This window comes from Bos javanicus, chromosome 18 (assembly GCF_032452875.1).
Source record: "Bos javanicus breed banteng chromosome 18, ARS-OSU_banteng_1.0, whole genome shotgun sequence".
NCBI lineage: Eukaryota > Metazoa > Chordata > Mammalia > Artiodactyla > Bovidae > Bos > Bos javanicus.
The window spans coordinates 43,339,205-43,357,289 of record NC_083885.1 but is presented as its reverse complement, the minus strand read 5'-3'; the positions used below and the strand labels follow the sequence as shown (position 1 = coordinate 43,357,289).

At 42.7% G+C, this 18,085-nt stretch overlaps 1 protein-coding gene across 2 annotated transcripts in view; it reads right to left on the bottom strand.

The window, feature by feature from the left end:
- Positions 1–11,815, bottom strand: part of TDRD12 (tudor domain containing 12) — a 76,055-nt gene extending 64,240 nt beyond the window's left edge. For both annotated transcript variants that reach the window (XM_061387887.1, XM_061387888.1), the window contains exon 1: positions 11,549–11,815. In XM_061387887.1, coding sequence (XP_061243871.1) covers positions 11,549–11,572 — 24 coding nt within the window. In that variant the 5' untranslated portion in view covers positions 11,573–11,815. The remainder of the gene's footprint in view (positions 1–11,548) is intronic.
- Positions 11,816–18,085: the final 6,270 nt, after the last annotated feature.

The following is an 18,085-nucleotide window of genomic DNA, read 5'->3' as shown; positions in this document are numbered from 1 at the left end:
CCATCTGCAATGATTTTGGACCCCAAGAAAATAATGTCTGTCACTGTTTTGTTTCCCCATCTATTTGCCATGAAGTGATGGGACCGGATGCCATGATCTTTGTTTAAGTTTTAAGCCAGCTTTTTCACTCTCCTCTTTGACTTTCATCAAGAGACTCTTTAGTCCTCTTCGCTTTCTGCCGTAAGGGTGGTGTCATCTGCATATCTGAGGTTATTGATATTTCTCCAGCTTGAGCTTTAGGCAGCCCAGCATTTTGCATGATGTACTCTGCATATAAATTAAATAAGCAGGATGACAATATACAGCCTTGACATATTCCTTTCCCAATTTTGAACCAGTTGATTGCTCCATGTGCAGTTCTAACTGTTACTTCTTGACCTGCAATACAGGTTTCTCAGGAGGCAGGTAAGGCGGTCTGATATTCCCATCTCTTATAGAATTTTCCAAAGTTTGTTGTGATCCACACAGTCAGAGGCTTTTAGTGTACTCAATGGAGAAGTAGATGTTTTTCTGTAATTCTCTTGCTTTTTCTATGATCCAACAGATATTGGCAATTTGATCTCTTGGTTCCTCTGCCTTTTCTGAATCCAGCTTGAACACATGGAAGTTCTTGGTTCATGTACTGTTGAAGTCTGGTTTGGAGAATTTTGAGCATTATTTTGCTAGCATGTGAGATGAGTGCAACTGCATGGTAGTTTGAACATTCTTTGGCATTGCCTTTCTTCGGGACTGGAATGAAAAAACTGAACTTTTCCAGTCCTGTGGCCACTGCTATGTTTTCCAAATTAGCTGACGTATTGAGTGTAGCACTTTAACAGCATCATCTTTTAGGATTTGCAATAGCTCAACTGGAATTCCATCACCTCCACTAGCTCTGTTTGCAGTGATGCTTCCTAAGGCCCACTTGACTTCAGACTCCAGGATGTCTGGCTCTAGCTGAGTGATCACACCATCGTGGTTACCTGGGTCCTTAAGATATTTTTTGTATAGTTCTGTGTACTCTTGCCACCTCTTCTTAATATCTTCTGCTTCTATTAGGTCCACACTGTTTCTGTCCTTTATTATGCCCATCTTTGCAGGAAATGTTCCCTTGATATCTTTAATTTTCTTGAAGAGATTTCTAGTCTTTCCCATTCTACTGTTTTCCTCTATTCCTTTGCAGTGATTATTTAGGAAGGCTTTCTTATCTCTCCTTGCTATTCTTTGGAACTCTGCATTCAGATGCTTATATCTTTCCTTTTCTCCTTTGCTTTTCACTTCTCTTCTTTTCTCAGCTATTTGTAAGGCCTCCTCAGACAACTATTTTGCCTTTTTGCATTTCTTTTTCTTGGGGATGGTTTGATCACCACCCCCTGTACAGCGTTGCAAACCTCCATCCATAGTTCTTCAGGCACTCTGTTAGATCTAATTCCTTGAATCTATTTGTCGCATCCACTGTATAATCATAAATGATTTGATTAAGGTCCTACCTGAAGGGCCTAGTGGTTTTCCCTACCTTCTTCAGGTTAACTCTGAATTTGGTAGTAAGGAGTTCATGATCTTGGCCACAGTCAGTTCCCAGCCTTGTTTTTGCTGACTGTATAGAGCTTCTCCATCTTTAGCTGCAAAGAACACAATCAATCTGATTTCAGTATTGACCGTCTGGTGAGGTCCATGTGTAAAGCTGCCTCTTGTGCTGTTGGAAGAGGGTGTTTGCTATGACCAGGACAGACTCTTGGCAAAACTGTTAGGCTTTGCCCTGCTTCATTTTGTACTTCAAGGCCAAACTTGCCTGTTATTCTAGGTATCTCTTGATATCCTACTTTTGCATTCTAGTACCCTATGATGAAGAGGACATCTTTTTTTGGTGTTAGTTCTAGAAGGTCTTGTAGGTCATCATAGAACTGTTCAACTTCAGCTTCCTTGGCATTAGTGGTTGGATTACTGTGATATTGAATGGTTTGCCTTGGAAGCAAATAGAGATCATTCTGTCATTTTTGAGATTGCATCCAAGTACTGCATTTTGGACTCTTCTGTTGACTATGAGGGATCCTCCACTTCTAATAAGGGATTCTTGCCCACAGCAGTAGATATAATGGTTATATGAATTAAATTCTAGTCCATTTTAGTTTATTGATCCTAAAATGTCTATGCTCACTTTTGCCATCTCCTGTTTGACCATTTTCAACTTACCTTGGTTCATGGTCCTAACATTCCAGGTTCCTATGCAATATTGTTTTTTACAGCATCGGACTTTACTTCCATTACCAGTCACATCCACAACCGGGCGCTGTTTCTGCTTTGGCTCTGCCTCTTCATTCCTTCTGGAGCTGTTTCTCCACACTTCTCCAGCGGCACACTGGGCACCTAGTGACCTGGGGAGTTCATCTTTCAGTGTCATGTCTTTCTGCCTTTTCATACTGTTCATGGGGTTCTCAAGGCAAGAATACTAAAGTGGTTTACTATTCCCTTCTCCAGGGACCATGTTTTGTCAGAACTCTCCACCATGACCCATCTGTCCTGGGTGGCCCTACACGGCATGGCTCATAGTTTCATTGAGTTAGACAAGGCTGTGGTCCATGTGATCAGTTTGGTTAGTTTTCTGTGATTGTGGTTTTCATTCTGTCTGCCCTCTGATGAAAGAGGATAAGAGGCTTGTGGAAGCTTTCTGACAGGAGGGACTGGCTGTGGGGGAATCTGGGTCTTGCTCTGATGGGTGGGGCCATGCTCAGTAATGCTAAATAATGTTCAAACTACTGCACAATTGCACTCATCTCACACGCTAGCAAAGTAATGCTCAAAATTGTCCAAGCCAGTTGAACAGTATGTGAACTGTGAACTTTCAGAGTTCAAGCTGGATTTAGAAAAGGCAGATGAAAAAAAAAAGGAAAAGGCAGAAGAACTAGAGATCAAATTGCCAAAACCTGTTGGATCATCAAAAAAGCAACAGAGTTCTAGAAAAACATCTATTTCTGCTTTATTGACTATGCCAAAGCCTTTGACTGTGTGGATCCCACAAACTGTGGAAAAGTCTTCAAGAGATGGGAATACCAGACCACCTGACCTGCCTACTGAGAAATCTGTATGCAGGTCAGGAAGCAACAGTTAGAACTGGACATGGAACAACAGACTGGTTCCAAATCGGGAATGGGGTCCGTCAAGGACCCCTGCTTATTTAACTTATATGCAGAGTACATCATAAGAAATGCTGGGGTGGATGAAGCACAAGCTGGAATCAAGATTGCTGGGAGAAATATCAATAACCTCAGATATGCAGATGGCACCACACTTATGGCAGAAAGCAAAAAAGAACTAAAGAGCCTTTCAATGAAAGTGAAAGAGGACAGTGAAAAAGTTGGCTTAAAATCCAACATTCAGAAAAGTAAGATCATGGCATCTGGTCCCATCACCTCACAGCAAATAGATGGAAAAACAATGGAAACAGTGCAAGACTTTATTTGCTTGGGCTCCAAAATCACTGTACATGGTGACTGCAGCCATGAAATTAAAAGACACTTGTTCCTTGGAAGAAAAATTATGACCAACCTAGACAGTATATTAAAAAGCAGAGACATTACTTTGCCAACAAAGGTCCATCTAGTCAAAGCTATGGTTTTTCCAGTAGTCATGTATGTGATGTGAGAGTTGGACTATAAAGAAAGCTGAGTGCTGAATAATTGATGCTTTTGAACTAATGGTGTTGGAAAAGACTCTTGAGAAGTCCCTTGAACAGCAAGGAAATCAAACCAGTCCATCCTAAAGGAAACACTCCTGAATATTCATTGGAAGGACTGATGCTGAAGCTGAAACTCCAATACTTTGGCCACCTGAGGCGAAGAATTGACTCATTTGAAAAGACCCCGATACTGGGAAAGATTGAAGGCAGGAAGAGAAGGGGATGACAGAAGATGAGATGGTTGGATGGCATCACCAACTCAATGGACATGAGTCTGAGTAAACTCTGGGAGTTGGTGATGGACAGGGAAGCCTGGCGTGCTGCAGTCCATGGGGTCAGAAAGAGTCAGACATGAGTGAACTGCTCAGTAAATCTTTAATTCAATTTTCTGTTGATGGCTGGGGCTGTGTTCCCTCCCTGTTAGTTTGGCCTGAGGCCAAACTATGGTAGGAGTAATGGCTGTAATGGTGACCTCCTTTAAAAGGACTTATGCCAGCATGCCGAGGCTCCCAGGACTGTTGCATTCAGTGCCACGACCCTGCAGCAGCCCACTGTAGACACACGTCTCCGCCAGAGACTCCTGGACACTCACAGGCAAGTCTGGCTCAGTTTCCTGAGGGGTCACTGCTCCTTTTTCCTGGGTCCTGGTGCACACGAGGTTTTGTGTGTGCCCTCCAAGAGCCTGTTTCCCCAGTCCTGTCGTAGTTCTGTAATCAAATTCAACTGGCCTTCAAAGTCAAATTCCCTGGAGGTTCTGAGTCCCTTTGAAGGATCCACAGGTTGGGAAATCTGTTGTGGGTCCTAGAACTTTCCTAATAGTGCAAGAACTTCTTTGGTATAATTGTTTTTCAGTTTGTGGGTCATTTGCTGAGGGGCTCTATGGTGGAGCTAATGGCAACCTCCTCCAAGAGGATTTATGCCACACGCTGTGCCTCCCATGTCTGCTGCAGCCAGAGCCCCTCTCCCCGTGGCAGTCACTGCTGACCTGTGCCTCCACAGGAGACACTCAAACACTCAAAGGCAGGTGTGGCTCAGTCTCTGTGGGGTCTCTGGGTCCTGGTGCACACAAGGTTTTGTTTGAGCCCTCCGAGCATCTCTGGTGGGTATGGGGTTTGATTCTAAACATGATTTCACCCCGCCTAATGTCTTGACTATGCCAAAGCCTTTGACTGTGTGGATCACAATCAACTGTGGAAAATTCTGAAAGAGATGGGAATACCAGACCACCTGACCTGCCTCTTGAGAAATTTGTATGCAGGTCAGGAAGCAACAGTTAGAACTGGACATGGAACAACAGACTGGTTCCAAATAGGAAAAGGAGTACGTCAAGGTTGTATATTGTCACCCTGCTTATTTAACTTCTATGCAGAGTACATCATGAGAAATGCTGGGCTGGAAGAAGCACAAGCTGGAATCAAGATTGCCAGGAGAAATATCAATAACCTCAGATATGCAGATGATACCACCCTTATGGCAGAAAGTGAAGAAGAACTAAAAAGCCTCTTGATGAAAGTGAAAGAGGAGAGTGAAAAAGTTGGCTTAAAGCTCAACATTCAGAAAACTAAGATCATGGCATCTGGTCCCATCACTTCATGGCAAATAGATGGGGAAACAGTGGAAACAGTGTCAGACTTTATTTTTCTGGGCTCCAAAATCACTGCAGATGGTGATTGCAGCCGTGAAATTAAAAGACGCTTACTCCTTGGAAGGAAAGTTATGACTAACCTAGATAGCATATTAAAAAGCAGAGATATTACTTTGCCAGCAAAGGTCCGTCTAGTTAAGGCTATGGTTTTTCCAGTGGTCATGTATGGATGTGAGAGTTGGACTGTGAAGAAGGCTGAGTGCCGAAGAATTGATGCTTTTGAACTGTGGTGTTGGAGAAGACTCTTGAGAGTCCCTTGGACTGCAAGGAGATCCAACCAGTCCATTCTAAAGGAGACCAGTCCTGGGTGTTCATTGGAAGGACCGATGCTGAGGCTGAAACTCCAATACTTTGGCTATCTCATGCGAAGAGTTGACTCATTGGAAAAGACTCTGATGCTGGGAGGGGTTGGGGGCAGGAGGAGAAGGGGACGACAGAGGATGAGATGGCTGGATGGCATCACCAACTCGATGCACATGAGTCTGGGTGAACTCCAGGAGTTGGTGATGGACAGGGAGGCCTGGCGTGCTGCGATTCATGGGGTCGCAAAGAGTCAGACACGACTGAGCGACTGAACTGAACTGACTGTCTTGTTGGGCCTCCTCCTTTGCCCCTGGATGTGGGTATCTTTTTTTGGTGGGATCCAACATTCTCCTGTTGATGGTTGTTCAGCAGTTCCAATTTTGGAGTTCTCACAGGAGGAGATGAGAGCATGTCCTTCTACTCTGCCATCTTAAGCTCATCTTAAGAGGTCTCCAAAGTACTGTAATCCAAGCCTCCCAAAGCAAAGACAAAGAGATACAGCAGCTCTCTATCACAACCCCTAGTGTAGCATGAACAATATTAGACAAGCAAAAAAAGGAGCATGTGCTGCAAGGCCAAGCAAACAGGAGAAACTGAACCCAAGACTGCCCAGATGGTGAAGTGAACAGAAATTGAACCTAAGGCTGCCCAGATGGTGAAGTGAACAGCATGCATGTATGCTAAGTCGCTTCAGTTGTGTCTGACTCTCTGCACCCTATGGACCGTAGCCCTCTAGGCTCCTCTGTCCATGGGATTCTCCAGGCAAGAATACTGGAGTTGATTGCCATGCCCTCCTCTAGAGGATCTTTCCAGCCCAGGGATTGAACCCACGTCTCTCACATCTCCTGCATTGGTAGGTTGGTTCTTTACCATTAGTGCCACCTAGGAAGCCCCTGAAGTTGTACAGGCAAGGACTTAAAAGCAGCTATTATAATACTATGTTCAAAAACTTAGAAGATAAGACCGCTGTAGAGAGGGTTTTGTTTTTTATTTAAAGAAGAATCTCACAAAAGAAAAGAAAACTTAAAAAAAAATAAAATAAACCTTTGGAAAACAGCAATTCTAGAACTGAAAATTAAAACAAAACAAAAATTTATTAGTGATGTGTTTACCATGCCTACTCAGTAACATTGTGCTGGAGGTCCCACAGTAAGACGAGAAAAAGATGTGGGCTTCCCTGGGGCTCAGTGGGGAAGAATTCACCCGCCAGTGCGGACGACATGGGTTTGATCCCTGATCCGGGAGGATCCCGCACCCCGCGGAGCAACTAAGCTCACGTACCACAGCTACTGAGCCCATGTGCTCTACAACAAAAGAAGCCACCGCATCACAACTAGAGGAGCGTCTGCTCGCCACAACTAGAGAAAAGCCCATGAGCAATGAAGACCCAGGACAGCTAAAAATAATTACAAAATAAACATTGTTAGGAAAATCAGAAAAGAAGAAAGAAAAGTGTCTCTATTCACAATAAGAATATATATGGAGAAAATTATAAGGAGCCTACAGAAAATACACTAGAACTGATAAGTGACTTTAACAAGGTTTTGGGGTACAAGGTCATATAATAAATACAACTGTATGTCTACATTAAACATTGGAAATTTAAATATAAAAAACAGTGCCATTTGCAACAGCACCAAAAAGCAGGAATTACCTAGGAGGAAATCTAACAAAATTTGTATGCTAAAAGGTAAAAAACACTGATGAAATAAATCAAAGAAGGCCTGTAATGCAGATACACTGTATCCATGGAATGTTAAGATTCTGATTTCCCCTCAAAATGAGTTAAGAAATCAATGAACTATTTCTGAAATTCTTATTGAAAGGCCAGTGGAACTAGAACAGCGCCTGTAATTCTGAAAAAGAACAACACAGTTGGAACACTCACACTATCCGATTTTGAGGCTTAATATAAAGCTGCAGCAATCAGAACTGTGTGGTACTGGAGAATTCACAAATATATAAATCAACAGAACAGAAACAGAATCACATATATGTGCTCAACTGATTTTCAATAATGGCACAAAGGCAATTCAATGGAAGAAGGGTAGTTTTTTTCAACAAATGATGCTGAAAAAATTAGATATATATACAAAAAAAATGAACCTTGATCCATTCCTCATAATGTATATAAAAATTAACTTCGAGGGATCATTTATCTAAAAGTAAAATATAAGACTATAAAAATTTTTTGAGGAATACATGGGGTGAAATCTTTGTGACTGTGGGTTAAGCAAAGACTTCTTAGATAAAACACCAAAAGTACAATTTGTATAAGCAAAAATTGATAAACTGGACTTAATCCGAATTTAAACCTTCTTTTAAATTTAAAGCTCTTTGAAAGGTATTGTTAGAGGAATGAAGAGATAAGCCACAAACTGGGGCAATATTTACAAGTCACATATCCAAAGAACTTTATCCAGAATATGTAAAGAACTTTTCAAAGTCAATAAGCAAACAAACCGCCATGTCAGAAGAATGGGCAGATCTGAGCAGATACTTGACAAAAAAAGACAGATGCATGGGAAAAAACAAGCACATGGAAACATGATTTAGAAACAACTCAAGAAGCCTTCAACTGGTGATGGTATAAACAGTCACTTATCCATACAATAGAATACTACTCAACCCTAAAAAGTGCCACAATGTAGATAAGCCTCTAATGCCTTACTTCCAGGTAAGTCAAAGCAGCCAAACTCAAAGGCTACATACCACTGTGATTCCATGTGTACAATCCCATTTTTATGACATTCTGAAAAAGGCAAAATTAACAAGGACAGAAGGCAGATCAGTGGTTGCCAAGGACGAGAGGTGGGGAAAAGGAACGATACAAAGGAGCACAAGACAATTTCAGAGTGTGAAGAACCTGTTCTCTATGTTGATTATGGTGGTGACTACAGGACTATGCATTTTTCAAAATACCACAGAACTCTACATTAAAAAAACAAAACATTTTATGAGTAAAAAAGATACAAGGCAAATATGGCAAAATGTTAAAATTTGGCAAAGCTAGGTGGCAGATGTCCAGGTGTTTATAATAGTTTCTATGCTTTTTTATATGTCTAAAGTATTTCCTGATAAAAAAGTTACATTTTTAAATTATTTTTACTCAAAAGTAATGATTTTTTAATGATAAAAAATAACTTCTTATCCTCTGATGTGGCATCACCTATGCAGTATTTTTTACTAAAAATGTCCAACCTGAACACCATCATGAGGAAACTGACGGACAAATTCAACTTGAAGGATATTTTGCAAAGCCTACCAGGAGTAACTCTGTAAGTTTCAATGACATCAAAGGTACAAAAAAGCCAGAGAACTAACCCTAAATAAAGGAGATTAAAAGGTCATGGCAACTAAATGTAATGTATAATTTTATTGGATCCTGGATCAGAGAAAACAAGTTATAAAATATATTACCTGAACAACTGGAGAAATTTGAGTATGGACTATGTATTAGGCAGTATTGTATCAACATTACATTTCTCAAGTGTGATAATTATACTATGGTTATGTAAGAGAAAGTCGTCTTCTTAAGAAACACATGCATAAGTATTTAGAGTTCACAACTAATTCTCAAATGGTTCAATAAAAGAAGTCAACAATTCTATAAAATAAAGAAATATGGGCATCCCCATTGGCTCGGTGGTAAAGCCTGCAGTACAGGAGTCGCAGGAGACGTGAGCTTGATCCCTGGGTGGGAAAGATCCTCTGGAGCAGGACATGGCAGCCCACTCCAGTATTCTTGCCTGGAGAATCCCATGGACAGAGGAGCCTGGTGGGCTGCAGTCCCTAGGGTCACAAAGAGTCAGACATGACTGAAGCGACTTAGCATGCATAAAGAAATGTGCAAGTATGTGTAAAAATGTTAACCAAAAATCTGCAAAACTGTTAACAATTGTTGATGCTAGGTATAGAGTATATGGTTATTCTCAAATATTGCTTTTGTAACCTGTTTTCAAGGAATTTGAAAATCTTCAAAATACCACGTTGGAGAAAGATGTTTTTTAAAAAATTTTAGACATTAAAAAAATTTTTAAGGCACCATAGATACTTTGGAGTTTCTAGAATGTTTAAATTTTTTTTTTTTTAATCTGCTACTAAAGAAAAACAGACTCACAGATACAGGAAACAAGCTAGTTGTTACTAGTCGGGAGAGGGAAGTGGGGCCAAAATAGGAGTAAAGGATGAGACACAAATTACTATGTGTAAAATACATAAGCAACAAGGATATTTTGTACAGCACAAGAAATTACAGCCATTATTTTGTAATAACTTTTAATGGAACATGATCTATAAAAATATAGAATCACTCCTGAAACTAATAAAATACTATAAACTAAAAAAAATCTGCTACTAGAACCTAAAAAATGTACAAAGGGTCAGTTTTACCAGCCAGAACAATTGCATCAAACTGCAACTTTGTCCCTGTGCTTACTTTCTGGGCTGGGCTCACAATTCCCGCCACCTCCACCTCTTTCTTTTTTTTTTTTTTATCAATTAATTTATTTTAATTGGAGGCTAATTATGTTACAATATTGTAGTGGTTTTTGCCATACATTGACATGAATCAGCCATGGGTTTACATGTATTCCCCATCCTGAACCCCCCCTCCCACCTCCCTCCCCATCCCATCCCTCAGGGTCACCCCATCCCTCAGGGTCACCCCATCCCTCAGGGTCATCCCATCCACCTCTTACACCAAGGTCAAGGCCTCCTGCTTCCCGCCAGCGCCATAGGCAAAGCTGCCCACAGTCATCACGTTTTTTTCCCCCCTGCATGTCTACAGAATTTCCATTAGATAAATTCAGACCCAGGTACTGAACCCACATCTCCCACACTGCAGGCAGATTCTTTACCGTCTGAGGCACCAGGGAAGCCCTTCGAAAAATATTATCTGTAAAATTTTGGTCCACTTTCTTCTCCTCACCTCTACCATTTAAACTCGAATACTTTGCTTTTACTCAAGTAAAAGTAGAATTAGCTATCCGGCATGAGAAATACCTCACACCATTAAATTAATATGATTTAATTGAATTAAAGTATGTTATTATTTCTCAGGAATAGTAACTTATCTTTCCTGTCGTTTTCCTTTATCTTCATTTATCTGAAACTATGTAATGAGTGTGTCTTTTCCCACATTCAGTAACAGGAGTGGGTTAAGTGTCATTTAGAACATCAGTACCAAGACTCATCATTAATCATCAATTCATGTTCAATTCCCCTTAGTATATACAGTATTTGCATAATAAGTTCAGATGTTTTAGTCAAGTTCACTTTTCAACATCAGTTATAAAAATTAAGATGTTAATTTTAAAACGTCATAAAAATGCCAGACTACATGGCACTTGGTCCACTTTTGGTCGTGAGAAGTCCCTGGACAGCTACTGCTTCAATCTCAATCCAGCCTCCAGTAGGCAAAGCACGCCCCTGCAGCAGATAAACTACTCTTGACATTGTTTGTGGATTTCACTGACAGTTCTTAAGTCATACACTCAGCCAGCAGAAGCGTTGTTTCTATCACCTTAGGCCACAGCCTGCAGCTTCAGAGTCCCCTGTCCAACCGGGATGGGGGCCCGCCGGAGAGGACTCGCATCCGGGGAGAGGAACAGGTCTACACACTGCGGACGCGGGGCGGAGGGGACGGTGGCTCACCCTGCGCGGATCCCGGACCAGCTGCGTGGGAGAAGGTGTCAGACTCCGTCCCTCCCCCGAGGTTCTGAATACAAGACACCTAGTTCAATCTGAATTTCGGAGAAACAACGAATAACTTTATTAAGTACGTCCCCAATACTGCACGGAGCACCCCTGAACGAAGATTTCCCGTTGTTAATGTGAAGCGTCCAGGAGGAGCCCATCCGGAACCCCTTCGCGCGGGTCCCCACGGGGCGGCCCCTGCACGGGAGCGGGTGAATGGCCGGGCCCGGGGCTTCGCGCTCGCTCACCTTAAGCACGAGGACCTGGAGCATCTTCCCCGCGCCTCGCCGGCCGTCCGGCGGACTTCTCCTGGAGAGACGCGCACCGCCGCGGCCTCGCCCCAGTCCTGCTCTCAATGTCGCCACTCCCTCGCCACCAGCGTTGGAGGCGAAAACCTGCAGGGCCGGCGTCCGAGGGGGGCCGCGCCTCCTCCCGGGTCAGCGCCGCGGAGCCCGCGAGCCAAGCTCCAGCCACGCACCGCTGCGAACAGCGGGCGACACGCCGCGCTCCCACCCGGACGCCGTCGGGGGCGCGCTTGGGCGCCCGCACCGCCCCCAGCCGCCCAACCCCAGACCGCAGAACCCCTGAGACTTCCAAAACCACACGGACGCCAACGGCCGGACAACCGCCGCCGCCCTGCGCACGGCGCCCTGGAGGCGGGGGCAGTGGGGGCTGGGGGGTCGGGGGGCGGAGCTGCGGGGGGGTCACGTGGCTCGTTCCCGGGTCCGCGCGACTCCGCATGGCGCGGAGTGGCCGCCTAGAAAGCTCATGTCCTCCGACTCCCACTTTGCCCGGAGTCCATTTCATGGCCTTGAGGATTAGGAAGAGTCCCTGACCACACCCCCACCCCACTCCCATTCCCTCCCCACCCCGCCTGCCGCCTCCCTGGTCTCCTGACCACATCCTTTCCGACCTCCACCTTCTGGTATGGCTCCTAGTCCCCACTTTCCTCCCACCTGACCCTCACCTGGAAGTCCTCCTCATGTGTCTTGGACACTCTTGTGATGACCGCAGATCGCAGACTGCGGTGTCATGGACCAAGTTTTGGCCCGAATGTGTAATTTTTTGTCGTTGAAGCGCCGTAGGGTTAAGTTTTCAACGCTTGGAAACTTCTGGTTTCTCACCTGAAACTTGGGATTCAGTGGTTCTCAGAATTAGATGAGGTCACCCTGTGTGAGGGGCTTCCCTGATAGCTCAGCTGGTAAAGAATCTGCCTGCAATGCGGGAGACCTGGGTCCAATCCCTGGGTTGGGAAGATCCTCTGGAGAAGGGAACTGGCTACCCCACTCCAGTATTCTGGCCTGGAGAATTCCATGGACTGTATAGTCCATGGGGTCAAAGAGTCGGACACGCCTGAGCAACTTTCACTTCATTTTCACCCTGTGTGAAACAAAGGACACCCAAGAAGCACTCAAGGAAGGTTAACTTTTATTACCATCGCAGGGATCTGTCTCCAAGGCTTTAGTAAGCCAACAAACAGGAAAGTAAAAGAATATTATTTAAATAGCGAAGGAACCACAGCTTTTTAAAAGGGAGGGGGTGCTGGGTGCTAGGTGATTTTGCAGATGAATTCTTTAATATTTCAGTTCGGAAAAAAAACAATTTCTTAAGCTCGTGTCAATAAGATGGCAAAAGATGCACCAGTTTAGAACAGGGTTATATATTTGGGAAACAATACTCATTAAGCTTTCAAGTGTATTTATTTTACTGTGGACCATTTTAAAAGTCTTTTTTTTTTTTTTTTAACTTTTTACAATATTGCTTCTGTTTTAGGTTTTGGTTTACTTGGGCTGGATTCATGTGGGATCTTAGTTCCTTGATGAGGGATTAGAAACTACACCCCTTGCCTTGAAAGGCAAAGTCCTCCAGGGAAGTCCCAAGCTTCCAGTTTTAAATACAAGCTTGAGTTTACAAGTCAAGCAAACATGCACTTAAAGCCTCAAGCAGGAGAGAGGAGCCCTGTGCCTGTGGCCGCCAATCAGGAGGAAAACACAAAAGTACATGAAGTTCACCTGTTGCTGAACTGGGCTAACCTGGCCCCACCCCCCAGTCAGGTGCCTGTCAGGACCAGAGCACCTGAAAGCTCCAGACTTTGTCAAAGAAAGATGGGAAATGGCCAGGTCTGTTTTATTTTTCTACATTAACTTTTTTTATCCTTTTTTAAAATTTTTATTTATTTTACTTTACCATATTGTGTTGGTTTTGCCATACATTGACATGAATCAGCCATGGTTGTACATGTGTTCCCCATCCTGAAGCCCCCTCCCACCTTCCTGCCCATCCCATACCTCTGGGTCATTTTGTTCTACATGTGATAATTTACATGTTTCAACGCCATTCTCTCATATCATCCCGCCCTCGCCCACAAAATCCAAAAGACTGTTCTATACATATCTGTGTCTCTTTTGCTGTCTCGCATACAGGGTTATCATCACCATCTTTATAAATCCCATATATATGCGTTAGTATACTGTATTGGCGTTTTTCTTTCTGGCTTACTTCACTCTGTATAATAGGCTCCAGTTTCATCCACCTCATTAGAACTGATTCAAATGTATTCTTTTTAATGGCTGAGTAATACTCCATTGTGTATATGTACCACAGCTTTATCCATTCGTCTGCTGATGGACATCTAGGTTGCTTCCATGTCCTAGCTATTGTAAACAGTGCTGCGATGAACACTGGGGTACACATATCTCTTTCAATTCTGGTTTCCTTGGTGTTTATGCCCAGCAGTGGGATTGCTGGGTCATATGGCAGTTTTATTTCCAGTTTTTTTTTAGGAATGGCCACACTGTTCTCCATAATGGCTGTACTAGTTTGCATTCCCACCAACAGTGTAAGAGGGTGTTTTAAATAGGAGGTCCCAGAGGCAGTTCTCAATCCCCAGAGTAGATACAGAGTACAGCCAGTTGATATTTTTTTACTTTTTGAGACAGGCCTGGGACTCTTCGCTGCAGTGCTGCAAAGCTTGCATCTGAACACACTTCCCCACCAGCTAAAAAATAGAAATTATATGGGACTAAAAATAACCGTGTGCAGTTGGGGCAAATTCTGGACCCAAATGATACAGAGACCAAAAGACCCAACTGCCATTTCTGAAGAGCTAGGAGCAAAAACCTGGGTGTCTGGAGCAAAAGCAGAGTACTGCGCATGCCACCTGCACTCAGCATCACAAAGAGGTGGGCAAACCACCTAAGCCACCCTCTAGTTTGACCCCTGACCACACCCCAAAGAAGAAATGAGATCACCGCCTCACACATACTCAGGGTACAGGGGCCCCATTAAAGCCCTGCCTGAATTTATGGGCCCTCTCTCGTCAATTTCTATCGACTGGGGAAGGCCAAGAACCCCCGTGGGTATCATTGATTAGATACCCTGCTACTATAGGGTGTTTTGCAAACTTTTCACAGCATGGCTCACAGAAACAAAAATATTTACCAGTCTGCGCTGAGTCATCAAGACTGCTGCAGTGGGAACTCAGTGTGTGGGGCTTCAGCCACACAGACCTCTGGAGGCTGAAGGGCGTCAGGATCTGTACCTGTCTCCCCTTCCCGCAGCTAATGGGAAGCACTTTTAAAGTGATGGAAAGATAAGAAGATGAATACAAAAAGATTTTAGGTCGGTGCATTTTTATAAAGTGGTTAAATTCTGGTATCAAAACCTGACCAAGATAACACAACTCTAGACTAATGAAGGTGCTGAAATCCCAATAAAATGCTACCAGTAAAATCTAAGACCAAAAAAATAAAAATTAGGAATGCAGGAAGGTTTAATATTGGTCAGTCACAAACATGGCTAGCTTATGGCCCAGCAAGCAACCAAAAGTTGTCATGAACTGATGGGCTCTCGCAGGCACCGTGGGGTGATGATGGGGCTCCCCATAATGGGGATGATACTCTGGTTCTGCAAAGGGCTTCGTGGAGAGTGGGAGAAGGCAATGGCACCCCACTCCAGTATTCTTGCCTGGAAAATCCCATGGACGGAGGAGCCTGGTAGGCTGCAGTCCATGGGGTCGCTGAGAGTCGGACACGACTGAGCAACTTCAGTTTCACTTTTCACTTTCATGTAGTGGAGAAGGAAATGGCAACCCACTCCTGTGTTCTTGCCTGGAGAATCCCAGGGACGGGGGAGCCTGGTGGGCTGCTGTCTATGGGGTCACACAGAGTCGGACACGACTGAAGTGACTTAGCATAGCATAGCATCGTGGAGAGTGAACTGTTCTTAGGTTTTTTTTACTTCTCCCTTCTCTCTCCCCAAGAGAAGGGAGAAAAGGAGAGAAGACAAAGCATTAGGCATGGCAGGAGGCGGAGTCTGAGTTAGCAGGACTTGTAGTCATGCTAGACCAGTCTCTTCTGTCGGTGTGCTCATGGTGGCTTGAGAGGTTATCGGGAGAAGCTGATCTAAGTTTCCCAGTACTGACATAACTCTAAGAAGTGGGCATGAAGGGGACATTCTTTACTCCCCTCAATGCCAGATCCCTCCTCCACCAAATGTAGTTCAAATGATCTTACCTTTGAGTCATCAGTTCCCATAGGCAGTGTGTACTTTCCCAGTTTTAAAATATTCTTGTTTTAAAAGGGATGAAAAACAAATTTGGCCTTAAAAGCTGGCTTCATTGGCCTTAAAATCAGGCTTCACCTGATTTGGAACTTTTAAAATTCTTTTATTCTGCATTAATCGAGAGGAAGTGAACATTGACGTTATGCCATTCAACCCAAAAGCAGAAGCCTGGAAGCTGTCCAGGGTTTTTCCCCAGACATCTCACTTATCTTTGATGGACTTGCTCGGTCCATCAGAGAAGGTCTTCTTCATGGTTCCCACTAATATTATACACCTGTCATATTACCCTTGTTTCTAATAGCTTGTTTCCATAGCTCAGCATGGTGTTACTCACTGAAAGATTCTCATATTTCCATTTCTAACTGTACACAGAAACTAAAATTAACTTTTATTGCTTCCTATGATGAATTGCATTTCCTCTGATTAGTACTCTCTGAGCTCTTGCTTTGTTTCTCTTTTTATTTTTAGCCCTCATGCAGGACTGTTTTTAAGCAACTTATAATTAGGTTTAATTTTTTTCAGTTTTGATTGAGATGTAATTGACTAATAACATTATATAAGCTTGAAGTGTGCAACATAATGGTTTGACATATGTATATATTGTAAAATGATTACCATGTATGTTTAGTTAATATCCATCAGTTATATAACATAGTTAAAAAAAGTTTTTCCCCTAGAGACAAAAACTTACTATCTACTCTTTTCTTTGAAAAAAGATGTTTATTTGGCTGCACCAGGTCTTAGCTGCAACACTCAGGATCTTCGATCTTCTTTGCAGTGTGCAGGGTCATCAGTAACAGCATGGGGGATCTAGTACCCCAAGCAGGGATTGAACATACGCCTCCTGCACTGGGAGTATGGACACTGGACCATCAAGGACATCCCTACTCTTTTTTTTTTTTTTTTGTAAGTTAAAAAAAATTTATTTCAATTGTTTGTATTCTAATTTTATTAGTATTTTGTTTCTCAACCTTTGAATTTTAAACATTTTTAGCTTTCTGACTTCTAAAAAATTTTTGAAGTAGATCTGATTTATAATGCGTTAATTTCTGCTGTACAGCAAAGTGATTCAGTTAGAAATAGGTATTTTTTCATATTCTTTTCCATTATGGTTTAATCATAGTATATTGAATATAGTTCCCTGTGCTATACAGTATAACCTTGTTGTTTATTCTATATGTAATAGTTTGCATCTGCTAATCCCAAGCTCCCAATCTTTCCCTCCCTCACCCCTTGGCAACCACAAGTCTGTTCTCTTTATCTGTTATCATATACTCTTTAAAAAAAAAAAAAATATATATATATATATATATATATATATATATATATATATATTTGGCAGTACCAGGTCTTAGTTGCAGCACTCAGGATCTTCAATTCTCACTGCGGCATGCAGGATCTCTAGTTGTGGCATGCAAACTCTTAGTTGCGGGATGAGGGATCTCGTTCCCTGACCGGGGATTGAACCAGGGCCCCGTGCGTTGGGAGCGCAGAGTCTTAGCCACTGGACCACCTGGAAGTTCCACCATCTGCTCTTTTAGAAACTTTGAAATATATAATACAGTATTGTTAACTGTACTCATCATGTTGTATATTATAACCCTAGAACTTATTTATCTTATAACTGGAAGATTGTTCCTCTGACCACTTTCACACTTCCCTTCTTTTGGTAACAACAAATCTGATCACTTTCTATGAGATTTTTTTAGATTCTACATGTAAGTGAGATAGTGTAGCATTTGTCTTTCACTGACATGTCACTCAACGTAATGTCCTAAAAGTCCATCCGTGTTGTCACAGTGCCAGGATTTCCTTCTATGACTAAATAGTATTCCATTTTTTAATATATATATACACACATACATATATATATATATATATATTCAACATGTATCTGTCCATTCATCCATTGTTATCCATTCGTTCCTTGTTGATGGACACAGGTTCTGTCCATGTCCTGGTTATTGTAAATAGTGCTGCAGTAACATTAGCATGCTGCTCTCTCTTCAGGATAATTATATAAATGCTCTCAGTTATATGTGTGTGTGTGTGTATATATTATGACAGTTCTATTTTTAACTTTTGAGGCACCTCCATACTGTTTCACCTAGTGACTGTACAAATTTACATTCCCCACCAACAGCGCACAGGGCTTCCCTTTTCTCCACAACTTTGCCAAAACTTATCTCTTGCCTCTTTGATGAGAACCATTCCAATAGGTG